The sequence below is a fragment of the Aotus nancymaae genome, unplaced genomic scaffold (assembly GCF_030222135.1).
Source record: "Aotus nancymaae isolate 86718 unplaced genomic scaffold, 86718_ANA_hifiasm-v0.15.2.pri h1tg000064l_0, whole genome shotgun sequence".
Classification (NCBI taxonomy): domain Eukaryota; kingdom Metazoa; phylum Chordata; class Mammalia; order Primates; family Aotidae; genus Aotus; species Aotus nancymaae.
In genome coordinates, this window is record NW_026988478.1 from 770,700 (window position 1) to 789,480 (window position 18,781).

At 47.8% G+C, this 18,781-nt stretch overlaps 1 protein-coding gene across 1 annotated transcript in view; it reads left to right on the top strand.

The window, feature by feature from the left end:
• The window catches only part of MINAR1 (membrane integral NOTCH2 associated receptor 1), a 113,450-nt gene that overhangs the window by 79,462 nt on the left and 15,207 nt on the right, over positions 1 to 18,781 (top strand). Inside the window, exon 2 of the mRNA XM_064366120.1 lies at positions 16,061 to 16,315. Coding sequence (XP_064222190.1) covers positions 16,061 to 16,315 — 255 coding nt within the window. The remainder of the gene's footprint in view (positions 1 to 16,060; positions 16,316 to 18,781) is intronic.

Genomic DNA, 18,781 nt, shown 5'->3' on the forward strand with positions numbered 1-18,781 from the left:
TCTAGTCCCTACCCAGGCATATAAGCCACACACTCACACATACACTCCATGTGTGCTTCCAGTCCCTATGCAAGCCTATAAGCCACACAAACACGCAACACCACTTGTGCTTCTAGTCCCTACACAATCATATAAGCCACACACTTGCACACACACACCTGACATGTGCTTCTAGTGCCTACACAAGCAGATGAGCCACACAGTCACACACACACCACGTGTGCTTCTACCTGCACAAGCATATAAGCCACACAGTCACACACACAAAAACGCCACGTGTGCTTCTAGTCCATACACAAGCATATGAGCCACACACTGACACATACACACCATGTGTGCTTCTAGTCTCTACACAAGCATAGGATCCACAGTTACACATACCCACACCACGTGTGCTTCTAATCCCTACTCAATCATATATGCCACACAGACACATACCACTTGTGCTTCTAGTCTATACGCAAGTATGTGAGACACACATACTACGTGTGCTTGTAGTCCATACACAAGCATATGAGCCACAGTCACACACACACACCACATGTGCTACTAGTCCCTACACAAGCATATAAGACACACACTTAAACCACCACGTTTGCTTCTAGTACCTACACAGCCATATGAGACATACACACCCCATGTGTAATTCTAGCCCCTACACAAGCATATGAGCCACACATCCCCCCCACACACCGCCTGTGCTTCTAGTCCCTACCCAAGCATATGAGCCACACACACACGTGTGCTCCTAGTCCCTACATGAGCATACGAGCCACACAGTGAAACATACACACCACATGTGTTTCTAGTCCCTATGCAAGCATGTAAGCCCCACAGTCACACACACACCACGTGTGCTTCTAGTCCCTACCCAAGCATATGAGCCACAGTTACACACACACACCACGTGTGCTTCTAGTCCCTTCGCAACCATATAAGCCACAAAATCACACACACACTCACCACGTATGCTTCTATTCTCTACACAAGCATATAAGCCACACAGTCACACACTCACACCACGTGTGCTTCTAGTCCCTACACAAGCATATGAGCCACACAGTCACACACACACCACGTGTTCTTCTCATCCCTACACAAGCACATAAGCCACAGTCACACACACTCACACCACGTGTGCTTCTAGTCCCTACACAGGCATATGAGCCGCACAAACACATGTACACACCATGTGTGCTTCTAGTCCCTACACAAGCATATGAGCCACACAGTCACAAACACACTGAGTGCTTCTAGTCCCTATGCAAGCATATACGCCACACACACACACCATGTGTTCTTGTAGTCCCTATACAAGCATAGGAGCCACACAGTTACACACACACACCATGTGTGATTCTACTACCTACACAAGCATATGAGCCACACACACACAACGTGTGCTTCTAGTCCCTATGCAAGCATATAACTCACACAGTCACATACACACACCACCTGTGCTTCTAGTCCATACACAAGCATATGAACCATACACCCACACATACACACCAGATCCGCTTCTAGTCCCTACATCAGCATATAAGCCACACAGTCACACACACACCATGTGGGCTTCTAGTCCCTATGCAAGCATATAAGCCACACCATCACAAACACACAATCGTGTGTTACTAGTCCCTACACAAGCATATGAGCCACACACATACACCATGTGTGCTTCTATTTCCTATACAAGCATATGAGCCGCACTCACACACACCATGTTAGCTTCTAGTCCCTACACAAGCATATGTGTCACAGTCAAACACACAGACCATGCATGCTTCTAGTACCTATACAAGCACATGAGCCCCACACACACACACACTGCATGTGCTTCTAGTCCCTACACATGCATATGAGCCACAGTCACACATACACACCATGAGTGCTACTATTCCCTACACAAGCATATGAGTCAAACACACACACACACAACATGTTCTTCTAGTCCCTACACAAGTATATATGCCATACAGGCACATACACACACCATGTGTTCTTCTAGTCCCTACACAAGCATATGAGCCTCATGGTCACACACACACACCACGTGTGCCTCTAGTCTCTACACAAGCATATAAGCAACACACATACACACACACCACGTGTTCTTGTAGTCCCTACACAAGCAGATGAGACACAGTCACACACACACACCATGTGTGCTTCTAGTCCCTACAGGAGCATATGAGCCACACACTCACACATACACACCACGTGTGCTTCTAGTCTCTACACAAACATGTCACACAGTCACATATACAAAGCATGTGTGCTTCTAGTCCCTACACAGGCATAAGAGCCACACAGTCACACACACACACCATGTGTGCTTCCTGTCCCTACACAAGCATATGAGCCACACACTCATACACACATATGCTTCTAGTCCCTACACAAGCATATGAGCCACACACACACCACGTGTGCTTCTAGTCCCTAAACAAGCATATTAGCCACACACACACCATGTGTGCTTCTAGTCCCTGCACAAGCATATGAGCCACACACACACATGCCACATGTGCTTCTAGTCCTTACATGAGCATAGGAGCCAGTCACACATACACACGATGTGTGCTTCTAGTACCTACACAAGCATATAAACCACACAGTCACACACACACCACGTATGCGTCTAGTCCCTACGCAATCATAAGAGCCACTGTCACACACAAACACACACCATGTGTGCTTCTAGTTGCTATGCAAGCATATAAGCCACACACACACGTGTTCTAGTCCCTAAACAAGCATATGAGCCACACACACACCACGTGTGCTTCTAGTACCTATGAAAGCATATAAGCCACACAGTCACACCCACCATGTGTCCTTCTAGTACCTACACAAGCATATAAACCACACTGACACACACCACATCTGCTTCTAGTCCCTTCACAACCATATAAGCCACACACTCACACATACACACCACATGTGCTTCTAGTCCCTACACAAGCATATAAGCCAGACACTCACCATACACACCACATGTGCTAGTTCCTACACTAGCATATAAGCCACACAGTCACACAAACACACACACCATGTGTGCTTCTAGTACTTACACAAGCATATAAGCCATGCAGTGAGACACACACATGTGCTTCTAGTCTGTACACAAGCATATGAGCCACACACACACCATGTGTGCTTTTAGTCCCTACACAAGCATATGTGTTACAGTCACACACACACTCCACGTGTGCTTCTAGTCCATGCACAACATATGAGCCCCACACACAGACACATACCATGTGGGCTTCTAGTCAATACGCAAGTAGATGAGCCACACATACACACACGTGTGCTTCTAGATCCTACACAAGCATATAAGCCACACACAAACACACACCACGTGTGCTTCTAGTCCCTATACAAGCATATGAGCCACACAGTCACACACACACGTGCTTCTTGTCCCTACCCAAGTATATAAGCCACACACTCATACATACACACGTGTGCTTCTAGTTTCTACACTAGCATATAAGCCACACACTCACACATACACACGTGTGCTTCTAATCCCTACAGAAACATATGAGCCACACAGTCACACACACACACCACGTGTGCTTCTAGTCCCTAAACGAGCATATGAGCCACAAAATCACGGACACACACCACATGTGCTTCTAGTCCCTATACAAGCATAAGAGCCATACACTCACACATACACACCACGTGCGCTTCTAGGCCCTACACCAGCATATATACCACAGAGTCACACACACACACCACGTGTCTTTCTAGTCTCTACACGAGCATATGAGCCACACAGTCACACACATACACACCATTGTGCTTCTAGTCCCTACGCAAGCATATAAGCCACAGCATCATGCACACACAATCATGTGCTTCTAGTTCCTACACAAGCATATGAGCCACACACACAACACGTGTGCTTCTCTTCCCTATACAGGCATATGAGCCACACACACACACCATGTGTGCTTCTAGTCCCTACACAAGCATATGAGCCACAGTCACAGATACACACCACGTGTCCTTCCAATCCCTACACAAGCATATGAGCCACACACACATGCACACACACAACATGTACTTCTAGTCTCTACACAAGCATATAAACCGTACAGGCACACACACACACAGACCACGTGTGCTTCTAGTTCCTACACAAGCATATGAGTCACACACACAATGTGCTTCTATTCCCTACACAAGTATATAAGCCACATACTCATACATACACATGTGTGCTTCGTTTCTACACTAGCATATAAGCCACACAGTCATACACACACCATGTGTACTTCTCGTGCCTACACAAGCATATGTGTCACAGTGACACACACACACCACATGTGCTTCTGGTCCCTTCACAAGCATATAAGCCAAACACACACACCACGTGTCATTCTCATCCCTACACAAACATATATGCCACACACTCACACATACACACCATGTGTGCTTCTAGTTCCTACGCAGGTATATAAGCCACGCAGTCACACACACACACATGATGTGTGCTTCTAGTCCCTGCACAAGCATATAAGCCACGCACTCTCACAAGCACACCCCTCGTGTGCTTCTAGTCCCTCTACAAGTATATAGGCCACAGACACACACACACCAAGTGTGCTTCTATTCACTGCACAAGCATATATGCCACATGCACACTCCACGTGTGCTTCTAGTCCTTACATAGGCATATGAGCCACATACACACACCACGTGTGCTTCTAGTCCCTATGCAAGCATGTGAACCACAGTCACACATACACACACACAACACGTGTGCTTTTTGTCCCTACACAAGCCTATGAGTCACACAGTCACACAAATACACACGTGTACTTCTAGTCCATACACAAGCATATGAGCCACACACACAGCCCACGTGTGCTTCTAGTCCCTACATGAGCATATGAGCCACACACACACACAAACACACGACGTGTGCTTCTAGTCCCTACACAAGCATATGAGCCACACTCACAGACACCACATGTGCTTCTTGTCCCTACAGAAGCGTATGAGCCACACACACACCAAGTGTGCTTCTTGTCCCTACACAAGCATATGAGCCACAGTCACACACACACCACGTGTGCTTCTAATGCCTACACAAGCATATTAACCACACAGTCACACATGCATACCCCATCTCCTTCTAGTCCCTTTGCAAGCATATGAGCCACACAGTGACACACACAAACACCACGTGTGCTTCTAGTCCCTACGCTAGCATATGAGTCACAGTCACACACACACATACCATGTATACTTCTAGTCCCTTCAGAAGCATATGAACGACATACACACACATACACACCAGGTGTGCTAGTCTCCACACAAGCATATGAGCCACAGAGTCACACATACAAAGCATGTGTGCTTCCAGTCCTAACACAAGCATATGAGCCACACACTCATACACACACACCACATGACCTTCTAGTCCCTACACAAGCACATGAGCCACACACACACCTCATGTGCTTCTAGTTCCTACTCAAGCATATGAGCTACACACACACCATGTGTGCTTCTAGTCCCTACACAAGCATATAAGCCACACTCATACATAAACACGTGTGCTTCTAGTTTCTACACTAGCATAAGCCACACACTCACACATACACACATGTGCTTCTAGTCCCTACACAAACATATGAGCCACACAGTCACACACACCACATGTGCTTCTAGTCCCTACACAAGCATATGAGCCACACACACACCACATGTGCTTCTAGTCCCTAAACAACATAGGAGCCAGTCACAAATATGCACCATGTGTGCTTCCCAGCCCTATGCAAGCATATAAGCCACACAGTCACACACACACACCACATGTGCTTCTAGTCCCTACACAAGCATATGAGCCACATACACACACGTATGCTTCTAGTTCCTGCACAAGCGTATAAACCACACACACACACTCCACATCTCCTTCGTCTCTTCGCAGGCATATAAGCCACACACAGAAACACACACCACATGTGTTTCTAGTCTCTACACAAGCATATAAGCCACACACTCACACATACACACCACATGTGCTTCTAGTTCATACACAAGCATATAAGCAACACAGTCACACACACACCACATATGGTTCTAGTCCTTACACAATCATATGAGCCACACACTCACACACACACCTCACATGTGCTTCTAGTCCCTATGCAATCCTATATGCTACACAGTCACACACACACCACGTGTACTTCTAGTCCCGACACAAGCATATGAATCACAGTCACACACACACTGCATGTGCTTCTAGTCCCTACACAAGCATATGAGCCACACAGTCACACACACACCACGTGTGCTTCTAGTCCCTACGCAAGCATATGAGCCCCACAGTCACACACAAAGACACCACGTGTACTTCTAGTTCCTAGGCAAGCATATGTGGCACAGTCACACACACACTCACACCACGTGTGCTTCTAGTCCCTGTGGAAGCATATAAGCCACACACACACATCACGTGTTCTTCTAGTCCCTACACAAGCATATAAGCCACACACACACACCCCACGTGTCCTTCTACACAAGCATACAAGCCATACACACACATCATGTGTGCTTCTAGTCCCTGTGGAAGCATATAAGCCACACACTGACAAACACACACCACGTGTGCTTCTAGTCCCTACACCAGCATATAAACCACACACTCACTCACACACCACGTGTGCTTCTAGTCCCTACACAAGCATATAAGCCACAGACTCACACATACACACCACATGTGCTCCTAGTTCCTACACAAGCATATAAGCAACACTGTCACACACAGACACCATGTGTGGTTCTAGTCCTTACACAAGCATATGAGCCACACTCGCATACACACACCACATGTGCTTCTAGTCCCTGCACAAACATATGAGCCACAGTCACACACACACCCCACATGTGCTTCTAGACCCTATGCAAGCATATGAGGCACTCAAACACACACACCACGTGTACTTCTAGTCCCTACACAATATGAGCCAGTCACACACACACACCACGTGTGGTTCTAGTCCCTACACAAGCATATGAGCCACACAGTCACACACACACCCCACATGTGCTTCTAGTCCCTACACAAGCATGTAAGTCACACACACATACGCACCATGTGTACTTCTAGTCCCTACACAAGCGTATAAGCCACATTGTCACATACTCACACACCCCACATGTGGTTCTAGTCCCTACACAAGCATATAAGCCACACATTCGTGCACACACACCCCACACTTGCTTCTAGTCCCTACACAAACTTATAAGCCACACAGACACATCACGTGTGCTTCTAGTCCCTGTGCAATCATATGAATCACGCAGTGACACACACACATGTTCTTCTCGTTGCTACACAAGCATGTAAGCCACACACACACATCTGCTTCTATTCCCTACAGAAGCATATGTGCCACACACACACCCCATGTGTGCTTTTTCTCCCTACACAAGCATATGTGTTATACACACATGTGCTTCTAGTCCCTACACAAGCATATGAGCCACACACAGACACATACCACGTGAGCTTCTAGTCCCTACACAAGCATATGAGCCACACAGACAGACACACACCATGTTTGCTTCTTGTCCCTACACAATCATATAAACTACACACTCATACATACACACATGTGCTTCTAGTTTCTACACTAGCATTTAAGCCACACACCACATGTGCTTCTGGTCCCTGCACAAGCCTATAAGTTACACACTCACACACACACCATGTATGCTTCTAGTCCCTAAACAAGCATATGAGCCACACACACACACCAGATGTATTTCTAGTCCCTATGCAAGCATTTAAGCCACACTGTCATGCACACACGTGTGCTTCTAGTCCCTACACAAATATGAGCCACACAGTCACACACACACCACGTGTGCTTCTAGTCCCTATTCAAGCATATCAGCCACAGTCACACACAGACACACCATGTGTGCTTCTAGTCCCTAAGCAAGCATGAGCCACACAGTCACACACACACACTCCACATGTGCTTCTAGTCCCTATGCAAGCATATGAGCCACAGTCACACACAGACACACCACGTGTGCTTCTAGCCTCTACACAAGCATATGAGCCACACACACACACATGTGCTACTAGTCCCTTCATGAGCATATGAGCCACACAGTCAAACATACACATCATGTGTGCTTCTAGTCCCTGCGCAAGCATATAAGCCACACAGTCACATACACACACACCACGTGTGCTTCTAGTCCCTATGGAAGCATATGAGCCACAGTCACACACACACTCACACCACGTGTTTCTCATCCTTACACAACCATAGAAGCCACAAACACACACACCATGTAAGCTTCTAGTCCCTACACAAGCATATGAGCCACAAACACACACACACACCACATGTGCTTCTGGTCCCTACACAAGCATATAAGGCACACAGTCACAAACATACACACCACGTGTTCCTCTAGGCTGTACACAAGCATATGAGCCACACAGTCACACACACACACCATGTGTGCTTCTAGTCCCTACTGAAGCATATAAGCCAAATCACACACACACACCCCACATGTGCTTCTAGTCCCTACACAATCATATGAGCCACACAGTCATACACACACCAAGTGTGCTTCTAGTCCCTATGCAAGCATATAAGCCACATACTCACACACCACCTGTGCTTGTAGTCCCTACATAAGCATATGAGCCACACACTCACACACACACCACGTGTGCTTCTAGTCCCTAAACAAGCATATTAGCCACACATTCACACAGACACCATGTGTGCTTCTAGTGCCTATGCAAGCATAGAAGCCACACAGTCACACACACACACACCACGTGTGTTTCTAGTCCCTATGCATGCATATGAACCACATACACACACAAACACCCAATGTGTGCTTCTGATCTCTACAGAAGCATATAAGCCACACACACGAACACACCACGTGTGCTTCTAGTCCCTACATAAGCATATAACCACAAAGTCACACACATACACACACCGTGTGTGCTTCTAGTCCCTACACACTCATATGAGCCACCAAGTCACACACACACCGTGTGCTTCTAGTTCCTACGCAAGCATATAAGCCATACAGGCACACACACAAACACCACGTGTGTTTCTAGTCCCTACACAAACATATGAGCCATGCAGTCACACACACACCACGTGTGCTTCTAGTCCCAATGCAAGCATGTAAGCCACACACTCGCACTCACACACTTCACCTGTGCTTGTAGTTCCTACACAAGCACATGAGCTAGTCACACACACACACCACATGTCCTAATCCCTATGCAAGCATATGAGCCACACACTGACACATACCACGTGTGCTAGTCCCTACACAAGCATGTAAGCCACACAGTGACACACACACACATGTGCTTCTAGTCCCTACACAAGCATATAAGCCACACACACATACACTCCATGAGTGCTTCTAGTCCCTACACAAGCATATAAGCCACACACACATACACTCCATGAGTGCTTCTAGTCCCTACGCAAGCATATAAGCCTCACAGTCACACACACACCCACATACCACTTGTGCTTCTAGTCCCTACACAATCATATGAGCCCCACACTCACACACACTCAACATGTGTTTCTAGTCACTACACAAGCATGAGCCACAGTCACACACACACACCACATGTGCTTCTAGTCCCTACACAAGCATATAAGCCACACAGTCACACACACACACACAGCACGTGTGCTTCTAGTCCCTACACAAGCATATAAGCCTCACTGTCACACACACACTATGTGTGCTTCTAGTCCCTACACAAGCATAGGAGCCACAGAGTCACACACACACACCCCACATGTGCTTCTAGTACCTACATAAGCATATAAGCCACACAGTCACACACAGACACAAACAGCACGTGTGCTTCTAGTCCCTACCCAACCATATAAGCCATGCACTCCCACAGACACACCATGTGTGCTTCTAGTCCTGACACAAGCATATAACCCACACAGTCACTCACACACACCACGTGCTTCTAATCCCCATGCAATCTTATAAGCCACACACTCACACACACAACACTTGTGCTTCTAGTTCCTACACAAGCATGTGAGCCACAGTCACACACACACCACTGTTTCTAATCCTTATGCAAGCATATGAGCCACACACTCATACACACACACCACATGTGCTTATAGTCCCTACACAATCATATGAGCCACACAGTCACACACACACATACCATGTGTGCTTCTAGTCCCTACACAAGCATATAAGCCACACTCTCATACATACACAGCACATGTGCTTCTAGTTCCTACACAAGCATATGGGCCACACAGTCACACAAACACACACCACGTGTGCTTCTAATCCCCATGCAATCTTATAAGCCACACACTCACACACACATAGCACGTGTGTGTCTAGTCCCTACACCAGCATAGGAGCCAGTCACACATACACACCATCTGTGCTTCTAGTCCCTATGCAAACATATAAGCCACACAGTCACACACACACACATCATGTGTGCTTCTAGTCCTTACGCAAGCATATGAGCCATAGCCACACACGCACACCACTTGTGCTTCTAGGCCTTACGCAAGCATATAAGGCACACAGTCACACACACACACCATGTGTGCTTCCAGTCTTTAATCAAGCATATCAGCCAGAGTCACACACACACACCATGTGTGCTTCTACTCCCTACACAAACATATAAGCCACATCACACACACACTCTGTGTGCTTCTAGTCCCTACATAAGCATGTGTCACACACACACCACGTGTGCTTCTCATCCCTTCACAAGCATATAAGCCACACACTCACATGCACACTCCACATGTGCTTCTAGTCCCTACACAAGCATATAAACCACACACTCAGACAGGCACACCATGTGTGCTTCTAGTTCCTATGCAAGCATATAAGCCACACAGTCACACACACACACACTCTCCACGTGTGCTTCTAGTCCCTGCACAAGCCTATAAGCCACACATTCACACACAGGCACCCCACGTGTGCTTCTAGTCCCTACACAAGCATATAGGCCACACAGACACACACACCAAGAATGCTTCTAGTCGCTGTGCAAGCATATATGCCACACACACACCCCCATGTGTGCTTCTAGTCCTTACACTAGCATATGAGCCACACACTCACACACATGTGCTTCTAGTCCCTATGCAAGGATATGAGCCACAGACACACACACACACCCCACATGTACTTCTAGGCCCAACACAAGCCTATGAGCCACACAGTCACACACGCACAGTCCACTTGTACTTCTAGTCCCTACACAAGCATATGAGCCACAGTCACACACACGCACACCATGTGCTTCTTGTCCTAACACAAGCATATGAGCCACACACTCACACACAGAAACCACGTTTCTAGTCCATACACAAGCATATAAACCACACATTCACACATGCACACCCCGTGCTTCCTGTCCCTCCTCAAGCATGTGAGCCAGACAGTCACACACACATGCACGTGTGCTTCTTGTCCCTACACAAGCATATGAGCCACACACACACACCACCTGTGCTTCTAGTCCCTACACAAGCATATGAGCCATTCACTCACACATACACACCACGTGTCCTTCTAGTCCCTACACCAGCATATAAGCCACACAGTCACATACACACACCACATGTGCTTCTAGTCCCTACACAAGCATTTGAGCCACACGCACACACCACATCTGTTTCTTTTCCTTATCAAAGCATGTGAGCCACACAGTCACACACACACACACCATGTGTGCTTCTAGTCCCTACACTAGCATATAAGCCACACAGTCACATACAAACCCCACGTGCTTCTAGTCCCTAGATGAGCATATGAGCCACACAGTCACACACACACCCCACGTGTGCTTCTAGTCCCTGCAGAAGCAGTATAAGCCACACCGTCACACACACACAGTCGTGTTCTAGTCCCTACACAAGCATTTGAGCCACATGCACACACCACGTCTGCTTCTTTTCCTTATCAAAACATGAGCCACACAGTCACATACACACCATGTGTGCTTCTTGTCCCTACACAAGCATATAAGCCACACACACACACACCAAGTGTGCTTCTTGTCCCTACACAAGCATATGAGCCACAGTCACAGACACCACGTGTGCTTCTAATGCCTACACAAGCATATTAACCACACAGTCACACATGCATACCCCATCTCCTTCTAGTCCCTCTGCAAGCATATGAGCCGCACAGTGACACACACACACATCACGTGTGCTTCCAGTCCCTATGCTAGTGTATGAGTCACAGTCACACACACACATACCACGTATACTTCTAGTCCCTTCAGAAGCATATGAACCACATACACATACACACCAGGTGGGCTTCTAGTCTCCACACAAGCATATGAGCCACAGAGTCACACATACAAAGCATGTGTGCTTCCAGTCCCAACACAAGCATATGAGCCACACACTCATACACACACATGACCTTCTAGTCCCTACACAAGCACATGAGCCACACACACACCTCATGTACTTCTAGTCCCTACTCAAGCATATGAGCTACACACACACCACCTGTGCTTCTAGTCCCTACACAAGCATATAAGACACACACCACATGTGCTTCTAGTCCCTATGCAAGCATATAAACCACACACTCACACATACATATGTATGCTTCTAGTCCCTACAGAAGCATATGAGCCACACAGTCACACACACACACACACCCCATGTTTGCTTCTAGTCCCTACACAAGCCTTTGAGCCACACACACACCACGTGTGCTTCCGGTCCCTACATGAGCATGAGCCCCACACACACACGTGCTTCTAGTCCCTATGCGAGTATATGAGCCACAGTCACACACCCACACACACCCCAAGTGTTTCTTGTCCATAAATGATCATATGAGCCACACACTTACACATATACACACCACATGTGAGTCTAGTCTCTACACCAGCATTTGAGCCTCAGTCACACACACACACACCCCACGTGTTTCTAGTCCCTACCTACACAAACATATAAGCCACAGGGTCACACACACACACACCACGTGTGCTTCTAGTTTCTATGCAAGCATATTAGCCACACAGTCACACACACACACCACGTGTGCTTCTGTTCCCTACACAAGAATATGAGCCACACACACGATGTTTCTAGTCCCTATTTGAGCATATAAGCCACACACTCACACATATACACACATGTGCTTCTAGTCCCTACACAATCATAGGAGCCACACAGTCACACACACCACGTTTCTAGTCCCTATGTGAGCATATAAGCCTCACACTCACAAATATACATATGTGTGCTTCTAGTCGCTACACAAGCATATGAGCCACACACAGGCACCACGTTTCTAATCCCTATGTGAGCATATAAGCCACACACACACACACACCACATGTGCTTCTATTCCCTATGAAAGCATATGAGCCACACACACACACACCACGTGTCCTAGTCCCTACACAAGCATATAAGCCACACAGTCACACCCACCCACCATGTTTGCTTCTAGTCCCTACAGAAGCATATAAGCCACACACACACACATACACACCATGTGTGCTTCTAGTCCCTACACAAGCATATAAGCCATACAGGCACACACATGCACCACGTGTGCTTCTAGCCCCTATGCAAACATATGAACCAGTTACACACACACATCACATGTGCTTTTATTTCCTAATCATATAAACCACACACTCACACACACACACCATGTGTGCTTGTAGTCCCTACACAGGCATATGAGCCACAGTCACACACATAACACATATGCTTCTAGTCCCTACAGAAGCATATGAGCCACACACTCACACATACACACCACGTGTGCTTCTAGTCCCTACACAAGTATATGAGCCACAGTCACACTCACACACCACGTGTGCTTCTAGTCCCTACACAAGCATATAAGCCACACGCACACATCAAGTTTGCTTCTAGTCTGTGCACAAGCATATAAGCCACACACACACCACGTGTGCTTCTAGTCCCTATGCAAGCATATGAGCCACACTCACACACACACCACTTGTGCTTCTAGTCCCTATGCAAGCATATGTCAGTCACACACACACATAACATGTGCTTTTAATTCCTATGCAAACATGTAAGCCACACACACCACTTGTGCTTCTAGTCCCTATGCAAGCATATGAGCCACACTCACACACACACCACTTGTGCTTCTAGTCCTTATGCAAGCATATAAGCCACAGTCACACACACACACCATGTGTGCTTCTAGTCCCTACACAAGCATATAAGCCACACATATATACACACGTGTGCTCCTCATCCCTACGCAATCATATGAGCCACACACACACACCACGTGTGCTTTTAGTCCCTACACAAGCATATGTCACACACTCACACACACCATGTGTGCTTCTAGTCCCTATGCAAGCATATGAGCCACACAGTCACACACACACGTTTCTAGTCCCTACACAAGCATATGAGCTACACACACACACCACGTGCACTTCTAGTCTCTACACAAGCATGAGCTACACACTGACACACACCATGTGTGCTTCTTGTTCCTACACAAGCATATGAGCCACAGTCACACATACACACACACCACGTGTGCTTCTAGTCCCTACGTAAGCATATAAGCCAGTCATACACACTCGCCACATGTGCTTCTGGTCCCTACTCATGCATATGAGCCACACACACACATCATGTGTGCTTCTAGTCCCTATGCAAGCATATGAGCCACACACTCACACACACACCATGTGTGCTTTTAGTCCCTACAGAAGCCTGTGAGCCATACACACACGCATGTGTGCTTCTAGTCCCTACACAAGCATGAGCCACACAGTCACACATACACATGTGCTTCTAGTTGCTACACAAGCATATAAGCCAGTCATACACACACACCACCTGTGCTTTTAGTCCCTACACAAGCATATGAGCCACAGTTAGACATGTGTGCCCACCATGTTCTTGCCCAACTCTCATCACACCTAAACGTTCTCCTCCTCTTCCTTCTGTACACACACATTGACTGATAATTTTTTTTTCCTTTTTCTCTTGCTGTTACTGAGATACACAATGGCTTCCTATCATTGGCCTCTGACCCTTCGATGACTATTCACGGAGTGTCTTCTACTTTATGGTATTTTGCTGGGGAGGTGGATCAATAGGCAAGCAAAACAATCCCTTGCCTTCAAAGAACTCATACTTTAGCACTGGAGCCAGACGGTCAAACAGGCAGTTATAATTCAAAGGCACAAGTGCTGGCTGAAAGGTCTGGACACATTCCTAAGAGGTCACAGAAAGGAGGACTCACCCAGTCTTACAACAGTTGTACGGAGAGCAGAAACTCTCGGCTTGCATTTCAAGGACGGAGAATATAAATTATTGCCACCTGTTTAGCCATCTTCCTATGTCCACACTGCTGCCCAGACCGCCCTCTTATCCTGAAGGCCACATCCCCTCTGACAGGAGTCCATCTGCTCCCTGGGAAAATCACTAATGGCTCCCAACACGTGCTTTCTGCATCGGCTTCTTCCTTCCAAAGAGGCAGTGTAGCATCAAGGTTTTCAGCAAGTTTCTTGAAGAAAGGACCCATACCTTTTACTAATCTGTACCCCGTGCAAAATGGTAAAAGAAAGAGGGGGCATTAATATCGGTAAACAAAGACTCTCTGAAGCCAGAGGATCGGTTTAAATCCTAGCTCCATCCTTTGCTAGCTGCACGCCCTGGGGCAGGTTAGAGTCGGGGCTGTTTTCCTACCTGTACGATGGGGATTCATAATGGTAGTGATGGTGTAAAGATTACATTAAATAACCTCTTCCTGGCACAGACATGTTAATTTATATTAGTGACATGATCATAAGCTTTTCCTAGAGCATCCCCCAATATGGCTAAGCTTTCATACTTTCTATTTGCTTGGAAGTAACTGCACTTTGCTAGCTGGATGTGACTGAAAGCTGCCAGTTGCTCAGTTGCACTGTGAAATCCGAGGGCATCTGTGCCACTTGTCTGGACTTCTTTGTGCCCCTCTGCAGGCAGTCAGGCAGTATGACATCCCCCCACAGCACCGACTGCCCAAGCAGCCCAAAGACGGCTTCCTGGTGGAGCAGGTGTTCAGCCCTCACCCCTACCCTGCGTCCCTCAAAGCCCACATGAAGAGCAACCCCCTGTACACTGACATGCGGCTGACCGAGCTGGCCGAGGTGAAGCGAGGCCAACCTTCTTGGACCATTGAGGAGTATGCACGGAATGCGGGCGACAAGGGCAAGCTGACAGCCCTGGACTTGCAGGTGAGCCTTTCGCTGTCCCTGGGTGGGGGGAAGCCCACCTGTGCCCTAGCAAATTCAGGAATGGACATGGAAGGCTTAGATTGCCCAGCCCACCCCCACACCCTTCAACTCCCTGGGCCCCCAGCATATAATTCAGAACTTTAATAAACCATAGAGCAGAAGAAACTTTTAACAAGGGGATTGTTGTTTTGTTTACCGTAAACATTTAGCAGTAGGAATGCTTGATTTATGTCTTTTTTTTATCAGCCATCTGATTTGCTAACGATTCATTTATGACTCTGTACCAAGTGCAGATTCTAATATTTGCTCACAAGATCTGAGCCAAACTGTTTAATGAAATACAAGCTGATTTCTCCTTCCATATGTAGCACGTGGGATGAGCATATTTGTGGGAGCCCAACTATGGATTATGTTTCCATACGGAGCCGCCCCAGGTAAGAGCCATCCCTGGAAGCTCTGTGAACGCAGTTGTGGCTGGAGGGCATGTTTCTTGTTCACCCACAGGCAGGGCTGGGTTTGGGCCACACTTTTGTTTTGGTGGGCAGCTCTGCCTGGTTCCATTCACACTGTGTTGATGTGTCTCCAGATCACCACGGGAGCAAAGGAAGCACCCCGTTCCCACCTGTGCCCTTAGCTTTGTGGGCAGCGAGGCCATAGCACTGGGGTGCCAGTTCCATGCAGGCTCCAGAATGCCCATGTACTTGAAGCACAGTTGGTGAGAGCTGCCTGCGGAGATCAGGATGGCAAGCCTTCCCTGAAATGGCCTTGCTCTAAAACAGAGGGCTGTGGGAGGTGCAGTGCGGTGGAGAGAAAAGCCTGTGTTCTGGCAGCACTGCGTTTTCATCTGGGGCTCCTTCACTGTGTGACCTGAGGCATTCACTGCATCGGACTGAGGTTCAGTCCCTCCACCTGTTAAATGGACCTAATAATATCGAGCTGTGCGTCATTGTAAGAATTGAAAATAATATATTTGAAGTACCTGGCATCAGGTAGGCACTGAAAAAGAAGGCCCGTGGGGGCTGGTCGATGATGATGAAATCAATCAACTTTGCATGGCGGTTTTTAAAAGCAGCCTCTCAGTTCCAGGCACAGTGGCCTGTGAGGCAGGAATTGCTATGACCATCTTCAGTTTACAAATGAGGAAACTGAGGCCCCGGAAGGTCAGTAATTTGCCCCAGGTCAGACAAGTCGAAATTCATACTGGAGCGTCTGGCAATGGATCTCATGCTCTTTCTCTTCTGCAACATCCTTGCTGTTTCGTTTTTCTATTAAGAGTTTAGTGGAGTTGACCAAAGATCCAAGGTGGCCAGTTAGGAGCAGCTCAAGATTGCAGGTCCGAGTGAAACCACAGAGGGTGAGTGGACGCCACATTTCCAGACGGATTTTTATTGCCCACAGACCAGGAGATTCCCAGGCGGAGGAGCCCCACGGGTCACCAGGGCGGCTGTTTTGGCCAGCGCCGCTGTTTTGCCTGCACCCCGGCGCAGTGGTTCCCAGTGCAGAGTAAACGGGACTGTGTCCCCACTTAGCCAGCAAGGGGAGCTAAAACAGGGAGCCAGGCCAGGAGATTCCCAGGCAAAAAAGTGCTACGAATCTCAGAGCCGCGGTTTCAGGAGGTGCAGTGGGTCGCTGCATGGGAAATCACACAGATCCCAGCACCTATTCAACAGGTGACCAGGACACCTGGTAGAGAGCCGACCGTTCAACTAAAAAACAAAAGGCTCTGAGGCAGGGAGCCAGGTGATTAGGCCCAGCTGGTCCCACCCCCACAAAAACAAAAAAAAACAGCAATTGGAAATGCTCTGGGTTGAGACTTTCACAGCAAGCACAGCTGAGCCTGGGATGGTCCAGCTCTGTGGGGGAGGGCTGTCTGCCATTACCGAGGCACTCCACCACTACGAAGGCAGTCCGCCATTCCTGAGGCAACCCGCCATTGCCAAGGTGACCCGCCATTACAGAGAGAGTCCGTCATTACAGAGGCGGGCCACCATTGCTGAGGCAGTTCTAACTACACCCATATAAACAGGACTGCAGGGAAGTGCACATGGCAGCTAGGTGGAGCCCACAGCAGCTCAGCGAAGCCTCTGCAGGCAGAGAGTGACTAGGCTGCCTCCTTGTGGGCAGGGTAGCCCTGAAGAAAAAAATAAGGCAGCAGCACAGCTGAAACTCATAAAGCCCTAACTCCCCAGGACAGAACACCTGGGAAAAAAAAAGGGGTTTATGAGTTCTACTGCTGCAGACTTAAACTTACCTGCTGAGCAGCTGTGAATGAGCAATGGGGCTCACAGCTCAGCACTTCAGCTACTATAAAGGATAGACTATTTCCTCAAGCAGCTCCCTGACCCCATATATCCAAAGAGTCACCTCATAAAGGAGAGCTCAGTCTGACATTTGGCAGGTATCCTTCTGGGACAAAGCAGAAGAAGAAACTGGTAGCAACCTTTACTGTTCGGCAGCTGCTGCAAG